This window comes from Triturus cristatus, chromosome 3_2 (genome assembly GCF_964204655.1).
Source record: "Triturus cristatus chromosome 3_2, aTriCri1.1, whole genome shotgun sequence".
NCBI classification, from domain to species: Eukaryota; Metazoa; Chordata; class Amphibia; order Caudata; family Salamandridae; genus Triturus; species Triturus cristatus.
Genome location: NC_140584.1, coordinates 30379731 through 30399815, shown reverse-complemented (window position 1 = coordinate 30399815; position 20085 = coordinate 30379731). Strand labels below are relative to the sequence as shown.

Below are 20085 nucleotides of genomic sequence, written 5' to 3'. Positions count from 1 at the left end.
TAGAGAGTAGTGGTATACAGTGCATTGGCATAGAATGCAGTGTTATAGAGTTGAGTAGCGTGGAGTGGTGCAAAGTCGAGTATAGTGGAGTGGCCTACACTTGAGTGGCATAGAGTGCATTAGCATAGAGTGACGTAAAGTAGAGTGGTGTAGAGTAGAGTGCAGTGGCACAGAGTACAGTGGCGGAGAGGGCTCTGTTGCAGAGTGGCATAGAGTGCATTGGTGTAGAGTGCAATGGCATAGAGTGTTGTAGAATAAAGTAAGAGTGAAATGGTGTAGAGTGGCGTAGCATGTAGTAGCATAGAATAGAGTGTTACAGAGTAGAGTGTTGGAGAGTGCAGTGTTGTAGAGTAGAGTGGCGTAGAGTGCATTGGTGTAGACTGCAGTGGCATAGAGTGGTGCACAGTAAAGTGATGTAGATTGTATTAGTTTGAGTAAAGTTTGGAGCTTCGGTCGGCGTCGGGATCAGTTTCCCTCCTTGAGACTGGTCTCTGTTCTTCCCTAGAGCAGCGTTTGGCGACGGCGGGTACCTTTTGGATTCTGGGTCCTCTTGCTGGAGTTACTTTCATTGTGTGGACGCCCTCTTCATTTGGTGTGTTCGGCGGAGATCCCTGGCGGCAGTCTTCTTCGTGAGGTTGCGGGGGGTACCTCCGAGAGAACCTTTGCGACCTGCTGTGAATCTGTGACCTAAAGGGAAACGTCAAAAGTGAAACTAAGGCTATTACGGTAACAGCGCTCCTGCGCTGCACTTTTTTTTTTAATACCTTCTGATACATACTTATACTTACCGGAGTTGTTCTGGCATTGTGGGATCCGTCCATTTTTTGTTGCTAAACAATATTTGAAAAACTAAGGAAGAGAAAAACCTGAAGTTAAGGTTCATTTTTTTTTTCTTTAATCGACAAGACTTAACAATACTAGCAAGTACTATACTAGATTATACAGAAGCAATACACATACGATTCAGAAGAAGGGAAGTTTGATACAAGCCTCTGTAATTTGTACGCAAGACTTACCGAGGGGGCAGACACTGGTGTGGAACAGGCGCTCTATTCCTGCACTGGTCGCTGGGCCAAACTCCCCCCTCCCGCCGCCGCAGCTTTCTTCAACGCGGCCGCAGCGAGGAGGACAGGGACTACAATCCCCAGGTTCCCTAGCGGCCAGAAAGCCGCCAACGCCGCTCCCGCGCACTGAGGCGCACTTAAGCACAGCACTTCCCCCGCGTTGCGGGAGGCACCGGACGAAGCCCGGACAAAGGGCGGACAGTCCGGGACAGGACGTGACTGGGCTGGGCCAAAGACTTTGATCCATACAGGCCGTCGGTCTTTGTGTCCTGTACACAGTGAGGTTTCATTATTTGTTTCAAACTAAGGGTTTATATAGGTTGTTTACCCAAAACCCTGCCTGTAAACGGATTTTAATATTTTACCATTTGAGTGTAATTCGGAAAAGCTTTATTCGATTTTTTAGTGATAATTTGTTACTGTTAAACATGTCAAAGCAAAAAGTTCCCCCAACGCCTCAGACTTTGGATAATTACTTAGTGAAGATTGTAAGTAAAATCAATTGTGAGAGGCGACAATCCTTAGGGTTAAGTAGTCCCCCCCCCCCATTACCTATTATGCAACCTTTACCTGACCCATTGGCATTGGACGACAGTAGTAGTGTCTGCACTAATCTTGGTGTTCCTGTTAGGGAAATGACGGAGCAGAATACCTCTACCTTAGTCGATCTAGAGGTTTCTACTGATTCTATAGTGCTGCACCCACCGACCCCAGTACCTAGAGTGGTCAGAGCATGTAGGAAAACCCAGATAAAACGCGGGGGTTCACGCCCCGCAAGAAAAAGAGCAGTTAGCCCCCTTAAGAACTTAGATAAGGACGAGGATATTACGGCAAATAATGACGCCGTTAAATTGGATGCTGAACAAATTAAAAACTTAGTAAGCACTATTGACTCAAAGATTAAGGGTATTATTAAACCTCTTATGGTAAAAATTTATCAGCTAACCGCAGAGGTTAATAGATTAGGTGATCTCCTTAAGAAAACAGTGGAGGAAGCGGATAGTGTATCAGCTTCAATAATAAGTAATCATGATATTCAGGTTGCTCCCTCTGGGGGAGATACAGGTATAGATATTAGCAGGAATGCTGTACAGAATCCCCCGCCAGCCCAGCCCTCAGCCTGTAATGATAGTCAGGCTGTATTAATGCCCGATAGAAATGAGGACTGGACTGTGGTAAGGCGAAGGCGCGCCATTAATCTCCCCCCTGATTGCGCACCATATGTGGTAGGTTTAACTAATGTCCCCCCTGTCGAGAATGGGAATCATCAGGAAACACACGAGTCTTTAAAAAATAAAACTGTTTCCTGGATGCACAGACACTGTGGATTCCCAACTGTATTTTCTGATCAAGTTTTGACTACCAGAAGGGTAAATTGAATAGGGAGCTCTAAGAAAAGTACTAGTGGTGATTGCGTTATTATCAATTTTAATAACCCTCACCATGCTGCCACTGTATTACTGAGAGCTGCCTCATTACCGATTACCGATAATAATGTGTGTGCCCGCTCGCTTGCTTTCTTCTATAGTCACCATAACATTGCCCCCTATGAGAGTAGAAGAAGTAGATTCTGCCCGGTTATACAAAGGCCATACCCTGACATTTTAATGCAAAACCGATTTCAACCCTTAAATCTTTTGGATGCAAATGATTGACTCAATCAGGCAGGGCAGTTTTCACCCCAGGAGATTATTAATCCCTGTGTAGACACCTGTATAGATAATATCGTGGCCCATGAGATCCCCAAAAAAACAGTAATTGAACTGGCGGTGGATACAAGGGCACCGCCCGAATGTGGGGACATATGTAATTTAAACCAGAATGAGAATAGGGGACGAAATAATGGCCTGATGCTTGATAGCAACTGTGTTAGGGGTAAAGGTACTACTGTTGTTTGTTGGAATGTGGCAGGGTTGAAATCAAAGGAGAGGGACCCGGGATGGTTAATGTTTATTAATGCCCATGACATTTTATGTCTTCAGGAAACATGGTGTAAAGATGAAGTTAACTACGAGGGATTTGTCTCTTATAATCTACCGGCACTGGGAGGAGGTATAGGTAGAGCTAAAGGGGGTCTCCTTATACTTGTAACGATTTGTCGTCCCATTGTGGTTAAAAAGTATATCCCTGTAGGGGATCTTGTGCAGATCCTCTGGCTTGTTGATGATAAAGACCATAATGTTCTACTGATTAATTACTACAACAATATTTTTGATGTTACCCGGGTCAAAGTAGTAACAGACTTAGCCGGCGCTATTGAAAATCTATGTCTGGATGAGAATGTTGTATTTGATTTTATCTAGGTGGGGGATTTTAATACCACATTGTGTGAATTGTCTACACAAAGGGCCTGTGGGGTTACCAATAATGCTGGCTGGGATGTCTTGCATTTCGGACATAGCAGTTATGGGGAAGCGTTGCATAAGTTCATGGGCTGCTATAACCTGGAAATAATGGAGTGTTGTAAAGATGTTAACGGTCTATCCATTCCCACTTTTAAAAATTGGCACACCAGTTCTGTCATTGATCATGTTATCATATCTTCTAATATCAGTTCTTACTGTGATCCACCAAGAATTGAAGTAACTACATTAAGTGATCACAATCGTATTATTCTGGACACCAACCTTTGGGCTGGCAGCTCGGTGGATGTAGGAATTATTATCACTAATGTAGAACCACACAGGACTAATGGTGTAAGGCTAAGATGGACAGGTGAAAGAGCTGATGAATTAACTAGCTCCATAATTAAAGAGAGCCTGCTGGACATTGTTTCTGTTTTAGAAAATAGTTGTGACTCTGAGAAGGTTTTTTTATTGTTTTAACCTAATTAATAAAGCTATTGATGCCAAGTTCACTGGGTGTAATAGCGGGCAACGTAGGAACGGACCGGGCTGGTTTAATCACCATTGCACTTCCACATTAACTGACCTCAAGCGGGCACTGGCAGTGAAGCCCAGGGACAAAAAATTGATAATTAAACTGATAACGGAATATAAATGTGCGCTCACACAGAGGAAGCGTGAATTGCAGCAACAGGCTTGGGACTCCCTCAACCAAGCAGCAGAGTTATCGAATTGCACTCTATTTTGGGCCACGGTTAACTCGCCTTTTTTAAGGGATGAAAAAACACCTCAGTTGACTTCTAACGTATCAAGCGAGGGTTAGATTGCACATTTTTCCAGCATTTTTGACTCTAATAATGTCATTGATGCCAGCCCCAATAAGTGGCCTGTTTTGCCCCTGGACATTTCTATTAGTGAGGTTAAGTGTGGTATACGTGCTAGCAAAGGAGGGAAAGCCCAGGGCCCGGATGGGGTACCTATAGACGTCTATAAAGCTGCACCAGATGTCTGGGGCCCTCTTTTAACTATCGTTTTTAATGCAGCTGTGTGTGCCGAGACCCCTGTAACCTGGGGTGAATCAATCATTGTGCCAATTCATAAAAAGGGAAGTAGGTCTGATGCTAAGACTTACCGCCCGATCTCTCTACTTGACTCTTCAGTTAAGGTTATGAGTAGAGTCATGCTAGTGAGATTAGAGGAATGGGCTGAGCAGGATAGCATACTGGCCGACAGCCAGTATGGTTTTAGGAAGGGACGGGGTACGCTCGACCAGTGCATCAATCTTGATTTACTGATCGGGAAATATACTGAAGCGAAACCCGGCTCCCTATATCTCTGCTTTGCAGACCTGAGCAGCGCATTCGATATGGTAGATCATTCTATTCTATGGCCAACCTTATTAAAGCTAGGAGCACCAGAAGGCATAATCTTTTTTCTCGCTAGGTTATACGAGAAATTGAAAACCAATGTACGTTTTGGAACCAGAGGAGAATGTACCCCAAAAATCTGTGTTACACGAGGAATTTGACAGGGCTGTGTTCTGGCACCCCGCCTATTTATTTTATTTATTAATGGAATTGATGCTATTTAAAAAAAAAGTTAATGCTGATGCTCCCCAGATCAACGGTGTTCCGGTGCCAGTGTTACTATATGCCGATGACGCTGTTTTACTTTCTAGAACACCTGTTGGACTACAACGATTAATGGATAGTTTCTCCTCTTTTATTAAAGGTAGAAAATTAGTGATTAATAAGGGGAAAACGCATACCATGACCTGTGGAGCTAAAGCTAAAAAGTTAAATGCCTTTTTTATAGACGGTGAAAAGGTGCAACAGGTGGACAAATTTTGTTACTTAGGTATTACCTTCTCCAACGACAGGAAGTGGAACAATGAATTCAATAATATCCGGAACAAAATGGCAAAAAATGCCCACGGTATTTATAGATTTGCTGCAAAAGTTGGGGATCGTCATACCAGGGATATGCTCAAGATTTACCAAGCTAGATGTGTGACCATAGCTCTGTATGGGGCGGGAGTATGGGGCTATAGCTGTGCTTACAACTTACAGTTAGAGGAAAATATCTTTTTAAAAAAGCTCCTGTTTTTGCCCATCTCTGTCTCAACTGAATTAAGCCATCGAGAACTAGCCATTAATTATCTAATCGATTTGTTATCGCTTAGACCATTGATGATTTGGCGGTCTTTTTGGCTTGGCGATGAGAAGTTACTTAATAGATCTATTGTCGAGGATTGTTTACGTTTGGATAAATACCGAGATATTCCCTGGGTTAAGTATGTCGTCGTTTGTTTTTCAGACATTTTTAACCTGAATATTCTAAATAACCCTAGCGCAGCATCAATTATCTCCAAATTAGAAATGAAAAGCATATTCCTGACCTATGCGGAAAGGAAACGAGCAATCATAGCCGGATCATTGTCCTCTGTCATTTTTTATAATAGATATAATTTAGTGGAGGGTTTTCCATCTTACCTAACTATGGTGACTAGGTGTTCACACAAATTTGTGCTAACTAGACTAAGATTTGGGATGGCACATTGTTTAGTAGCCCATCCAAACATAAAGAAACATCCGATCGGGCCATGTAGGTGCGATGATGTATCTACACAGAGCACTGTGCACCTTCTGCTGTTCTGTAAACTGTATACGAGCTTCCGTATAGTTTTTTTGAAACCTCTGTTTGTTAAATACGGAGTACGTACAGTCAAACATGCTATGGCTTTAATTTTTAATTTGCAATCGGCAGATATTTTTTTTTATACTGCTACATTTTTAAACCAGTGCATCAATTCCAGGAAAAGTATGAGTTTTAATGAATTCTGATTATTAATTTCACATATTTACGGAGATAATATGCATTGTCTAATGAGTCATTGACCATAACTATCAATTGTAAATTTTAGCTGTAATGTCTTTTTAAAATGTATTGTTGTTTTTTTTTTGTCTATGCTTTTATGGTCATTTACATGTGCCGAATAAAGCTTCATGAATTGAATTGAATTGAGTAAAGTGGTGCAGAGTGCTGTGGCATAGAGTGCCCCGTTGTAGAATAGAGTGGCGTGGAGTGGGAGGTTTCAGTGGCGTATAGTGGAGTGGTGTGGAGTGGAATGGCGCAGAGTGGAATAGAGTGGCATACAGTGCAGTGGCTTAAAATAGATTTTTTCAGAGTAGAGTGCAGTGTCGTAGAATGCCGTGCAATGGTTCAGAGTAGAGTGACGTAGAGTGTAGTGTCATACAGTGCATGGGTGTAGATTGCGGTAAAGTGGTGTATAGTAGAGTGGTGCGGAGTAGAGTGCAGTACTGCAGAGAAGAGTGGCGTACAGTTTAGTGACAGTGCAGTGTTGCCGAGTAGAGCGGCATAGAGTGAAGTAGCATAGAGCGGAGTGGTGTGTAGTTGAATGGAGTTATGCAGGGTCTAGCTCAGTGATTTTCATTAGAGTGATGCACAGTGTAGTGGTGTAAAGTGCATTGGCGTAGAGTGCAGTGTTGCAGAATAGACTGATGTAGAGTGCAATGTGTATAATAGAGTGCATTGGTGTGGAGGGCAGTGGAGTAAAGTATAGTGGTGCAGAGTGCATTGGCGTACAGAGCATTAATGCAGAGTAGAGTGTAGTGGCATAGATTAGAGTGGCGCCAAGTTCAGTGGCACTGAGTAGATTGTTTTAGAGTAGAGTGGAGCGTTGCATGGTAGAGTATAGCAGCATAGAGTGCAGAGTAGATTAGAGTGGTGTAAAGTGGATTGGCATAGACTGCACTGGAGTAGAGTGGAGTGGTATAGAGTACAGTGACTGGACTGGAGTAGAGTGGAGTGGTATAGAGTACAGTGTAGTGGCATAGAGCACAGTGTTGCAGAGTATAGTGGAATATAGTGCAGTGGCGAAGAGTGCTGTGGTGCATAGTAAAGTAATTTGGGGTGCAGTGAATTGGCAAAGAGTGGAGTGGTGTAGAGTGAAGTGGGGTAGAGTGGAGTGGTGCAGAGTATAGTGCAGTAACACAGTGTGGAGTGGTGATGAGTAGAGTGGGGTAAAGTGAAGTATGCATGGTGTGGTAGCACACTGCCATTACAGGCAACACATCTTCAGTTGAATTAACTATTACACATGCACTGATATAGTTTTACTGATAAAATGATACAGTGCACAAACGATAATGTGTGGAAATGTCATCATCTAGTGTATTAATTTGGTTTGATCGTATTAAAATATTTGTTTCCACCACACTTCTGAATTACCAGAAAATGTGCTTCATTTGTGCTTTTCTAATTTTGATTAATTCTGAAATATCGGCACAGTTCATTTACAGACAATTACATTTTGTTGTGCGCTAGGGAAAAAAAAATATCACACAGCCTCCCTCAAGCAAACACCCAGTAGCAAGCATGATTGCCACATAAATCCTCTCACTTTGAAGTCCTAGAAAAAACGCCAAACACCAGGCTCCCTTGAAGATAGTGCCTGAAATGTGACCTCTGTGGTTGAATGCATAGCAAATGTGACAAGAGAAGTACAAGATTTAAAGTCCTATTTGCAGAAATCCAGTACTGGTGGAAAAATTCAGTAAATAAGGTTTGGAAGGGACTCTAGCTGCAGAGCCTAAAACAAATAGAGCTAACAAATAGAAATCAATCAAATGTGAGCCACAAAGCCAATGGTATGCAATGGGTGGAATGAATATGTGACGTTACTTCGGAGGCCATTAGTACGCAAGTTATTACTACGATGTTTTTAGTTTGCAATGACCATTACTTCGCAAACTGCGCATTCATTTACATTGCAAATGTATGGAAATGTACTTTAAATGTGTTTTCTACGCATTAAATTAATATGCGTACCATAACAACCCTTTTATTGCACGTAGTATGTTAAAAATATTTCTAATACTATCCTATCCCCCGTGACGGGATGATAGGGAAATAGGGTTTTTGGGTGGGGGAGTATCGCAAATATAATTAAAAACCCTTTACATTTTTTGAAAAGTCGCGTAATCATTAATCATTTTTAATATGTCCGACATGCTTTAAATACATTTAATATGGCTTTTGGGTTGGTGGAGTCATTCCACTTTTTCAACACATTCACATTTACCAATCAAAACACTACACTACACAAAACCACAAACACTACACTACCCTACACTACTCAAACACCTCTACACTACCCTAAACCCTAAAACACTGCCCCCTAACCGTCCTTCCCCCTGTCCTGTCCCTACACTCTTGCACTACACTGCATGACCCCCCCAACACTACCCTAAACCCCAAAACTCTACCCTACACTACAGACACATCACACCACTACCCTGAACCCTTAAACACTACCCTCTGCGTGACCTTTCCCCTTCCCCCCACTCCTGTCCCTACACTGCAACACTACCCTGCACGCCCCCCTACACTTCCCTAAACCCTAAAACACTACCCTACACTACACATACACCACAACACTACCCTAAACCCTTAAACACTACCCCCGGCACATCCCTCCCTGACCCCTAGTCCTATTCCCAAACACTACCCTTCACGACCCCCGACATTACCCTAAACCCAAATACACTACCCTGCACAAACAAAACACTACAACCTAAAAGACTACCCCCTGCACGACCCTAAAAACTACAAAGTCCACTTACCTCTCTCTCCTCGTGGTCTCTCTTCCCCTTCATTCGTGATTCCACTCTTCTCCTGCTTAATGTGTCGTCAGTGGTGTACGTCGTTGTTTGGAAACGGAAGCGCCTCCTTGTCCAAACAACGATGTTGATAGTCTGCAAAGTAATTCACTTGCGAAGTAACGGTAAATACGAAGTAACAGCAGGCTACGTAAAATCATACGTAGAAAAAGATCCCGCGAAGTAAAAAAATGCGCAATAATGGTACTTCGTAGTAGTGCCCGCGAAGTAATGGCAGTTTACCGGGTAGATTGCATTCCCAGCAAAGTTTTCCGAATGTTCCTAAGATGTCTGTGGCAAACCACACAGTTCTGCTGAAGTTTTGACCTAAAAACCAGGTTACCGGATACACCGGTTGTCGGGCACTCAAATAAGAGGAACACAGCTCTGTCGACCATGCAGGTGATATTCCCATCCCATACTAAATGTAGAGGTTGCCCATAAATGGGAACACTGCACGAAAGTGTAATTATAGAGGTCCCTAATAAAGAATCTCGCTAACCTTAACTTGTCAGCTTGGGTTGTGAGAACTTGCCCTTGAGAGTCCTAAAGTTCTGTAGTCTTGGGCTGAAAAATCTTCTGAAACTTTATTCTTCAAGCTTAGCACAAAGAATTATAATATGGAGGACTGCAGCAAACAATCTATACCTTGAAAGCACCCAAATCGCCAGCGGTTTGTTTCTGTTCATTGAGTAAAGAGTGCAAAAAAACTTATAGAAATGCAGGTGAAGTGGCACAATTTTTCACACTTGGAATATTACACTCTGTTTACAGTTTGATAATGAGTTGTAAGCTGTTGGGTGAATTGTTTTAAGGTCCTAGTAAATAAGTTGACTTCCCTGTATGTTAAGAAGAAAGATAATTTCCTTCCTTAAAGATTCTCTTTAATGTTGTTTCTATTTTCCTAGGAATCTCTGTCGCTTGACGACCAAAGTTTACCTCCTGTGGAAGGTGTAGACGGTGCTGCTCACCTGTCTTTGCAGAGATCAATTGACCGGTCAGATACAAAAGATGATGAAGACGATGACGACGACGACGACGACGATGATGATGAGGATGAAGACGATGATGATGACGACGATGAAGATGATGATGAAGAAGATTCAGAATTGGATGAGTGGGAAGCTGACCCCCCTCGCCCCTTTGACCCAAATGACCTGTGTACGTATGACCCTCTACAGTTGTTCTGGGGTTTTATAAATGCACCAGCCATAAACACTACTTGTGTTTTTTTTTTTCGTCGAGGGAGCAGTAGATCACGTCATTTTTCGCTGCACAGACAAAAACAAATTCGGCGAAATTCCCACTTTTTGTTTTCTACTACTGCCTTTCCATTAAATGGCTAGTAGGTCCGATGCAATGCTTCTACCTAGAATCAGAATTCTGGGTACCCTCCACAGAGTTTCTCTGGGAACAAAAGACTGAATGAATAATCCTATTTTTTTTTCGACACCCAAAATTAGTTAAAAAAGAAGAAAGCCCTCCACAAACTCACTATTGGAAAAACCCTTAGTTGTTAAATCCTTAAGGGCGGTCAACTACTCAGCTGTGTGTTGCATGCCATCAAGTGAGATTGTATGATGCGTTAGAGTTGCATATAAGAAGGCAAGCAAATAGTAACTAGAACGGACAACCACACTTTCAACACAAGGAAAAACTCACAATATCAGCATTCAGGGTTCACTCTTAATGGCCAGAGATCTTCAAGATGAGCTTGTTGGAGTCCTTGAAAACGTTTTGCATTTACCACTGCTTGGACATAGACAATAAGGCTGAGACTCAATCTGAATATGTGGTCTGGATAAAAGAATATAATTGAAGCATTTACTGCTTTATAAACCATTATCTCTGCATTAAAAACAAGAAATGACTCAGTGCAGGATAGATGATTTGCATGTATTTGTATCCGCGATGGTATCACTCAAGTTTCACGTCACGCCATACAGTTGAAATGTTATAAAGCTGTTCAAAATCTGACTAAGGTGGTGCTCTGTGGTGGTGTCAGGAAGGATGGATAAAACAAACTCTGGGATTCGCAAATACCCTGTGGCAGGGTTTAGTTAAAGAGGAAACTTTTTCATTTGTTTTAACCAGAGTATTCCCAGAAAGATGTGGAGTATAGTAAAATAGCTCATGAATCTTTAATATATAAGAACACTGAAGAACCATCCTTAATAATATGTGACACGTATCTACAGGACTACATCCAGCTTTGCATATGCTCGAGACAGCCCCAGGGTTGTCTGATATTTTCATGATTATCTAATGTATTTCCGCTGTTCATCAGCGTGCACATGGCAGCTGATTATATGACCTGCGCGTCATGCCTCTTCTGGTTCAGGAGAATGAAGATGATCAAAGGCTTAATTTACATTGGATGGGTATGATGAAAGAAAAGAGCCAGAACCAAAACGAAGTTGTTTTGCCTGTTCTGCAGAGCTTCACAGAGTGACCAAGTAGAGTATTGTGGTCTTTTGTATCAAATATTCTTCCCTCATGCTTTATAGGATAGTTTTGGTCTCCTGATAAATGTAAGCAAACCTTGAAGTCTCTGACGTGTCTTTGTTTTTTGAGTATTTTGAGGCTTCATGTGCCTTTGTTGTTTTAAGGAATGTGAAACAGGATACTGGCTATTCAATTGATATGGTCTACTTACTATCTGCATTCGTTTTTATTGGTGTGAGAGTGATGTGGTGCTTGAGCTCACGGTGAGCCTCATGGGATGGAAGTGAGTCAGTCTTTAAATATTTCTTGAGTAGCATGATGGCAAGAATGAGTCCTCAGGGAGCTTCTTGTTTTGTTGGATAAACGGACTCATCGCTGTTGAACATACAAGGTGAGGAATCTGTGGTGAGCATGCTGGGTGGAAGAGGGCTATATTTTCCAGAATTAGGTCTGGCGTATGTTCGAAATCTGTTGAGATGTTGATGCAGAGTAGGATTGATGAAGTACGAGAAGCAATCCGTACCAGGTAAAAAAATGAAAAAACGCTTTTATGTGCAGGAACTACTAGTCAGACTTTGGAAGATTATTATTGCTTGTGGAGTGCCTTCTTTCTACTCGTTTGTGGGATCCTTGCACGGTAGCTACAGTAGCCATAACAGGGGACGAGAACATGTGTTGGAGGCATATGTGCTGCAGATTACACACTGTGCATAGATCGCCATCTGGTGTTGGGCCCGGATGTTTGCACTTGTTTTTGTCTTGGAAAGTCTTTGGAAGTCACGAGGTATGTGACTCCTCCTTTGGATCATAGTGCGCATGGGCATCGGCTCCATCCTCAGATTGTTTTTTTCCGCCAACGGGCTCGGATGTGTTCTCGCGTTCCAGCTCGGAACCGTTAACGGTTTCTCTTCGACGCGCAATCCTTCCCATCTCAACGGTATTGTTTTCGATCGCGTTTCCATCCACACACGCCCTTCAACTCGATGTCTTCGATTCCGGTCGTCGACGAAGGCCTTCGGGCCTACCAGGACCTCATCTCCGGCTCATGAAAAGGACGCCATTTAAAAAGTGTCCTCGATGTGGATCGAAGTTTCCCCACACCGACCTACATGAGGTGTGCAACCTCTGCCTCTCACCGGAGCACGAGGCCAGGGACTGTCCAGCTTCTGCTTCCTTCCGCTCCAAAAAGACCATCCGGGACCGATGAGCTCGAAGAACAATGGCGCGCTCTTCATCTTCTATCCCGACGACATCTTTCAAGAGGCGTCGATGTTCCGGAGCAGGGTCGAATCGAGGAAGCCATCAGCACCTCCGAAGCAGATGATTCCGACATCGAAGGGCCATGAGTACAGACGTCGACCCCGACCCACCCACCCCCTCAACACTGTCGAAAAAGGCTTCGGTACCACCTCCACCTTCGGGCCCAGGTGCATGCCTAGACACTGCTTCCCATGCCCAGCCTTCGGGCCCGGTAAAGAAGCCTGCAAAGCCTTTAGGTGACTCGAGCTCGAGTCAGCCTACCCTCGGTACCGACCAGCCAACTCCGGCACCAAAGGAAAAGGCGTCTTTAACCTCATCCACGCCGACCGCTGCTCCCACATCGAAGCACTCTGCGTCGAAGGCTAGCACCAGCTCTTCGGCACCGACAACACCCTCGGAGCCGACTAAAAGCCGCCCACCGAATGGCCCCGATACTTCCAAACCGAAGACCTCGGAACCGAAAAAACAGCACCCGGCTCCAACTCCAAAAGACACTTCAAAAATACACGGTTCAAAGCCTAGGACCGCTACCGAGGCGACGCCCCAAAAACTTACGGCACCGAAGCCCTCGGCACCGACGGATCTGTTTCCCACAGATGAACTGTTTCGGCCAGATCCTACACAAAAGACTCTAATGAAGGATCCTAAGACTGGTCATTTAATGCTCAGTATCAAAAAAAGACCACTACACATGCCTGCGCCTGGTCCACCAACAAGATAGAGACTTTGCCACCTCTCCATTGAGGATTTCCTTCTTCTCTTCCTCCTCCTCCTCCTCTCCCACCACATCACTCTCCCACACCATCACCTACCCCAATAGATGATGATAACACATCAGATGATGCAGGGGGAGGTGCGGACGATCAACCCCTTGGGGACCCTACCCCTACTGGCTCCCCTGACCCCTGGGATGATTATAGTGTCCCAGATGTCCCTTACACCCCACAAGATGATATTTATCCCTCCAGGCCTCCCCCCCCCCCAGAGGACAATATCGGGTTCAACCAGCTCCTTCAAAGAGCTGCCCAATACCACGGGGTGGCCCTGCATACAGAACCAGTAGAGGAGGATTTCCTTATTGATACCTTTGACACCACACAAAGGTTCACCGCACCACTACCCATGCTTTAAGGGGTCATTAAGCACGCAACAGAGATATTTAAAGACCCAGTCAGGGCTCGGGTCATCATCCCAAGAATAGAGAAGAAATATAAAGCTGCCCCTACTGACACAGTATACATTAAGGGCCCCGCACCACTAGACTCCCTAGTAGTCTCTAACGCCAGGAAGAGGGCAAATTCCCAAACGTCAGGTGACGCACCACCACCAGACAAGGAATCCAAACTCCTAGACGCCTCTGGCAAACGCACAGCATCACAGGCAGCAAGTATTTGGCGCATTGCTAACACCCAAGCGCTCCTAGCCAGATATGACAGGGCACATTATGACGAACTTGATTCTATAATGCAGCACCTCCCTGACAAATACAAAAACAGGGCCAGTGAGCTAATCCATGGGGGTAAGACCATCACTAATACCTCCATTCGCTGTGCCCTAGATGCAGCAGATACCGCCTCAAGGTCAACATCAGTGTCCTTTTGCGCAGGCTTGCCTGGTTACGGATATCAGGTTTTAAACCAGAACTACAGAGTTCTATACTCAATCAACCTTTTGATGAGCAACACTTATTTGGGCCCGACGTAGACATATCCCTCGAAAAAATGGAAAAGGATACAGATGTCATGCCCCGCGGTCCGGCCCCTGTGTGCAGTGTGTATTTAAACGGCGAAGGGCGTGCAAACGCCGCTTCGCGTTCTAGCACTGAGCCCCAGTTCCGTCTTGATTGTTGTTGCCTGACTTCCGGTTAAACGTACTTCCTGTTTTCCAGTGCGAAGCCGCGGACGATTCGAAGCAGACGAGTCCCGGCTCCGGGGTTGTTATCGCTGTTCCCCCTGGTGAAGCGTAGAGGCGCTCCTTCCATCCGAGCGGCCGAGCGTGTTGGCGCTCCTTCCATCTGAGCGGCCGAGCGTGTTGCGCCTTGCCAAGTAAGGTCTAAGTGTTAATTAGCAGTGCGGGGTTCGCCCGTCACTCGTCTCTCCTTACCTCGGAGATTGAGGTTGGCTGATGGTTAGTGAGTCCCCATCGCCTACACTGCTCCTTTTGATATCCCTCTCCAGAATCAACCTCTCTGGCTAGAGTTGTGTTGTGTTATATGTAAGCCTGCTAATTCCAAATCCTGCAGATCAGGCTTGAGTTGTGTCGTGTTGTATGTAAGCCTGCTAATTCCAAATCCTGCATATCAGGCTTGAGTTGTGTCATGTTATATGTCAGCCTGCTAATTCCAGATTCAGCCTTGTATTGTGTTGTGCTTACGCCTGCTGTTAAGGCGACTCCAAGTCTTGTGATTTGGTTGGAGTCATACTTTGTGTTCTTACCCCAGTTCAAGTATCAGTGGCCTCTTTGGCGCATCCACTACTTGTCCCTACCCTATGTTCTCTTGAACACGCATCAGGCATCCGAGGGTGATTATTGCGAGGACCATTGAGCAGTGGATTAGGTTTGCCACCTTCCTACATAAGAATCACGGTACTTGTTCTTCCTACACATCATATAGGCATATGGGGAATCGTATCCTTCCATCATTTATGAACCCTGTCTTTGTTGTTCTCAGCCTGTAAAGTGACTTACACATAGTGAAACTGAGTTCTCCTCTGGGAATCGATCATAAGTGGGTCGTGCAGAGTTATTCCTACTTATTCCTGCAGGCCATAATCCAGGAGGCTGGCGTTAACCCCGGTAGGTGTCTTGGGGAATGAAGTGAAGAAAGCTCCAGGGTAGTGCTGTATTAATATTCATATACCTACCTTTGTGTTACAGCTGAGGGGCCCTATCATTCCTTCCTGTCAAGAACCATCACCTTCCTGCTATTTCGCCTGCCAGAATCATCCGTCAAGACCTGCCTGTTTTCCCCACCTATCCTTGTTTTGTTTCCCTGTTTTCCCCAGCGGGTCCTTCGTACTCTAGAGTTTGATAGAGTCGGAGGAACGTGGGGGACGACTGTGGACTTTTCTCCAACGTTCCGGACGCTCCTGCAGAACATCCGCGATCATTACAGAACGCGAAGCCAATATAGTATATTCTGCCCGAGCGTTATGGAACTAGGTGTGGTTACGCTTGCCGATGTTGCCGGCATGCTCGGCAACTTACAAGCAGAAACCCAGGCTCTGTCCGCTAGACTAGATACCCTCCAGCAACGGCACGGCTTGGGGGCTGCGGGTGGGGGAGTAGACGCAAACAACCCTGTGATACAGGTCACCACCCCTACTTCCATCCCATTAGCTCCGCCAGAAAGGTTCTCAGGTGATACTTCTCGGTGCGCCGCCTTTCTCAGTCACTGCCAGTTACATTTTTCTTGTAAAGCCACCTGCTTCCCTACTGATCAGGCCCGGGTCGCGTTCATGATTTCCTACCTTAGTGGGGCGGCCGCAGACTGGGCCATACCTTTAGTAGACCGTGATGACCCTTTATTGTATAATTACCTAGCCTTTAAGAGGGAGTTCCGCAAACTATTTGATAAACACACATATACACACTCCGCTGACTCTGAGTTACTGGCTTTGAAACAAGGTAGTCAAGACCTGGTGTCCTACATCACTACATTTCAAAGACTGGTAGTTGAGTCTAACTGGCCTGAGGAAAAGCGAGGTACCCTATTTTACAGAGGGCTGCGTGATGATTTAAAGGACGCCCTTTCGCAAATAGTGGACCTCCCCACAGCCTGTCCTGAGCTGATAGACCTTGTGGTAAAAATCGAACATCGTATTCAGGAGCGGAAGCAGGAAAAGGGGAAGGGAGAGTCACGATATGTTCCCACCAAGACAAAAGCAGTAGAGGCGGTTAAAGGGCTTGATGAGAGTGAACCGATGCAAATAGGGATAGTGAGAGGGCCGTTAACAGCAGAAGAAAGACAAAGAAGACGAACCATCGCAACCTCCAATATCTGAAGTCAACCAAAGCCCTGTCCATGAGGCAACTCCGATGGACCCAGTTCTTTTGCGAGTATGACTTCACTATCAAATTCCGCCCTGGGAGGAGGAATGGTAAGGCCGATGCCCTGTCCCGGTTGGGTTTTCAGCTTCCCGACGTGCCCACTGATGTGCCCCCTGTCATCCCTGAGAGGTGCTTCTTAGGGGGGGTGTTCAAGGAGAATGTCTTCAGGGATCGGATTCGTCAATGTCAACTCTCTGTGAATATGCGTGATTTTGTGGGGGCTGAGGAGTGAGTTCATACAGATGGTTTTGTGTGTGTCCGTGGAGGGGTGGTGTTGCCCGCTTCTGACTTGCAAACTCAGGTATTGGAGTGGTATCACTCACACCCTTTGTCGGGACATCCAGGCATTAAGAAAACTACCAGGGTTATACGAGAGCGTTTTTGGTGGCCCACTATGGTGAGGGACATAGAACGGTATGTGAAGTCGTGTCATGTCTGTGCACAATCCAAGGTTTCTCATCTGCACCCAGTGGGCCTGCTGCTCCCTCTCGCCTCTCCTCCCGGCCCGTGGCACACGGTTTCCCTTGACTTCATCGTGGAACTACCGCTTACCAAAAAGCTTAATAACACCTTGCTGGTGGTGGTGGATCATTTCACAAAGACTGCTCATTTTATCCCCTTGACGGGGTTACCCACAGCAGCAGCCTTAGCCTCGGTATTCTTGCAACATATTGTCCGTCTCCATGGTCTTCCCTCGGTCTTGATTTCTGATAGGGGGGCTCAATTTGTGTCTCGGTTTTGGAGGAATCTCTGTGTGATGTTACAGATCGACGTTAGACTCTCTTCCAGTCATCATCCTCAGTCGGATGGCCAAACCGAGAGTGTCAATCAGTGCTTCGAACAATATGTGAGGATTCAAGCTCTACAATCTGCAGCTGAGTGGGATGAGTGGGTATGGATGGCGGAGATGTCGTATAACAACAGCCCACATTCTTCCACCCACCTGACCCCTTTTTTCTGTTCTCAAGGGTTTCACCCCAAGTTATTGCCTCTAGGGATTCCTGTTGACAGCCCGACTCCCGCTGCCACTGACTTAGTACAAAAGTTACACGACATACATGAGCAGTCGTTGGTAGACCTAGAGTTGGCCAAGGTGAGATACAAGGAGGGGGCTGATTTACACAGGAGGTTGGAACCTATATATGCTCCAGGGGATAAGGTGTGGCTTTCCACGAAACACATTAAACTCAGTGGTCCTCGCAAGTTCAATCCCAAATACATCGGACCCTACAAGGTGGTGAAGCTGGTCAATCCGGTGGCAGTGAAAATAGAACTACCTACGTCCCTTAAAATCCATCCTGTATTTCACGTGTCATTGCTCAAACCCGTTGAACCTGGCACGCGTGTCCCCAGGAGGCCCGCTCCTCTCACCGTTCAAGATACTGACGAATATGAGGTTGAGGCGGTCATTGACTCTCGCTTAGCTGGTAGGACCCTCCAGTATCTGTTGCATTGGAAAGGATACGGTGTGGAGGAACGCTCTTGGGTATCAGCTTGTGACGTGCATGCTCCCCGGTTGGTGCGGCTGTTTCACCTTAGGTACCCTCATAAACCCAAACCAGGGGGAGGGCGTTGTGGGGGGAGTGTGCTGTCATGCCCCGCGGTCCGGCCCCTGTGTGCAGTGTGTATTTAAACGGCGAAGGGCGTGCAAACGCCGCTTCGCGTTCTAGCACTGAGCCCCAGTTCCGTCTTGTTTGTTGTTGCCTGACTTCCGGTTAAACGTACTTCCTGTTTTCCAGTGCGAAGCCGCGGACGAGTCGAAGCAGACGAGTCCCGGCTCCGGGGTTGTTATCGCTGTTCCCCCTGGTGAAGCGTAGAGGCGCTCCTTCCATCCGAGCGGCCGAGCGTGTTGGCGCTCCTTCCATCTGAGCGGCCGAGCGTGTTGCGCCTTGCCAAGTAAGGTCTAAGTGTTAATTAGCAGTGCGGGGTTCGCCCGTCACTCGTCTCTCCTTACCTCGGAGATTGAGGTTGGCTGACGGTTAGTGAGTCCCCATCGCCTGCACTGCTCCTTTTGATATCCCTCTCCAGAATCAACCTCTCTGGCTAGAGTTGTGTTGTGTTATATGTAAGCCTGCTAATTCCAAATCCTGCAGATCAGGCTTGAGTTGTCGTGTTGTATGTAAGCCTGCTAATTCCAAATCCTGCATATCAGGCTTGAGTTGTGTCATGTTATATGTCAGCCTGCTAATTCCAGATTCAGGCTTGTATTGTGTTGTGCTTACGCCTGCTGTTAAGGCGACTCCAAGTCTTGTGATTTGGTTGGAGTCATACTTTGTGTTCTTACCCCAGTTCAAGTATCAGTGGCCTCTTTGGCGCATCCACTACTTGTCCCTACCCTATGTTCTCTTGAACACGCATCAGGCATCCGAGGGTGATTATTGCGAGGACCATTGAGCAGTGGATTAGGTTTGCCACCTTCCTACATAAGAATCACGGTACTTGTTCTTCCTACACATCATATAGGCATATGGGGAATCGTATCCTTCCATCATTTATGAACCCTGTCTTTGTTGTTCTCAGCCTGTAAAGTGACTTACACATAGTGAAACTGAGTTCTCCTCTGGGAATCGATCATAAGTGGGTCGTGCAGAGTTATTCCTACTTATTCCTGCAGGCCATAATCCAGGAGGCTGGCGTTAACCCCGGTAGGTGTCTTGGGGAATGAAGTGAAGAAAGCTCCAGGGTAGTGCTGTATTAATATTCATATACCTACCTTTGTGTTACAGCTGAGGGGCCCTATCATTCCTTCCTGTCAAGAACCATCACCTTCCTGCTATTTCGCCTGCCAGAATCATCCGTCAAGACCTGCCTGTTTTCCCCACCTATCCTTGTTTTGTTTCCCTGTTTTCCCCAGCGGGTCCTTCGTACTCTAGAGTTTGATAGAGTCGGAGGAACGTGGGGGACGACTGTGGACTTTTCTCCAACGTTCCGGACGCTCCTGCAGAACATCCGCGATCATTACAACAGACACCGCCAAATCTATGGGAGACTTGCAGTTGCAAGCTCCCTGATGATCCTTTCGTCGCTCATCCTTTAGAAGCACCCATCGAGGCTACTCCTCGGATAGTCCCTCCACCTCTTACAAAGCTCCCGCACAATCCACCTTTGCTAGAGGCTACCAAAGGGGTGGTTACAGTGGGAATAACAGCAGAGGCAAAAATAACATCTTCCGCTCTACCTCCACACCTACCCCATGACTTCCCTCCATTTCCTTTCCGACTATTCAACTCCAGTCGGGGG

At 45.8% G+C, this 20085-nt stretch overlaps 1 protein-coding gene across 3 annotated transcripts in view; it reads left to right on the top strand.

Annotated features, from left to right (window-relative positions):
* PRDM10 (PR/SET domain 10) overlaps window positions 1–20085 on the top strand; it is a 1096800-nt gene that overhangs the window by 221721 nt on the left and 854994 nt on the right. For all 3 annotated transcript variants that reach the window (XM_085647206.1, XM_085647205.1, XM_085647207.1), the window contains exon 6: window positions 9999–10251. In XM_085647206.1, the coding sequence (XP_085503332.1) occupies window positions 9999–10251 (253 nt within the window). The remainder of the gene's footprint in view (window positions 1–9998; window positions 10252–20085) is intronic.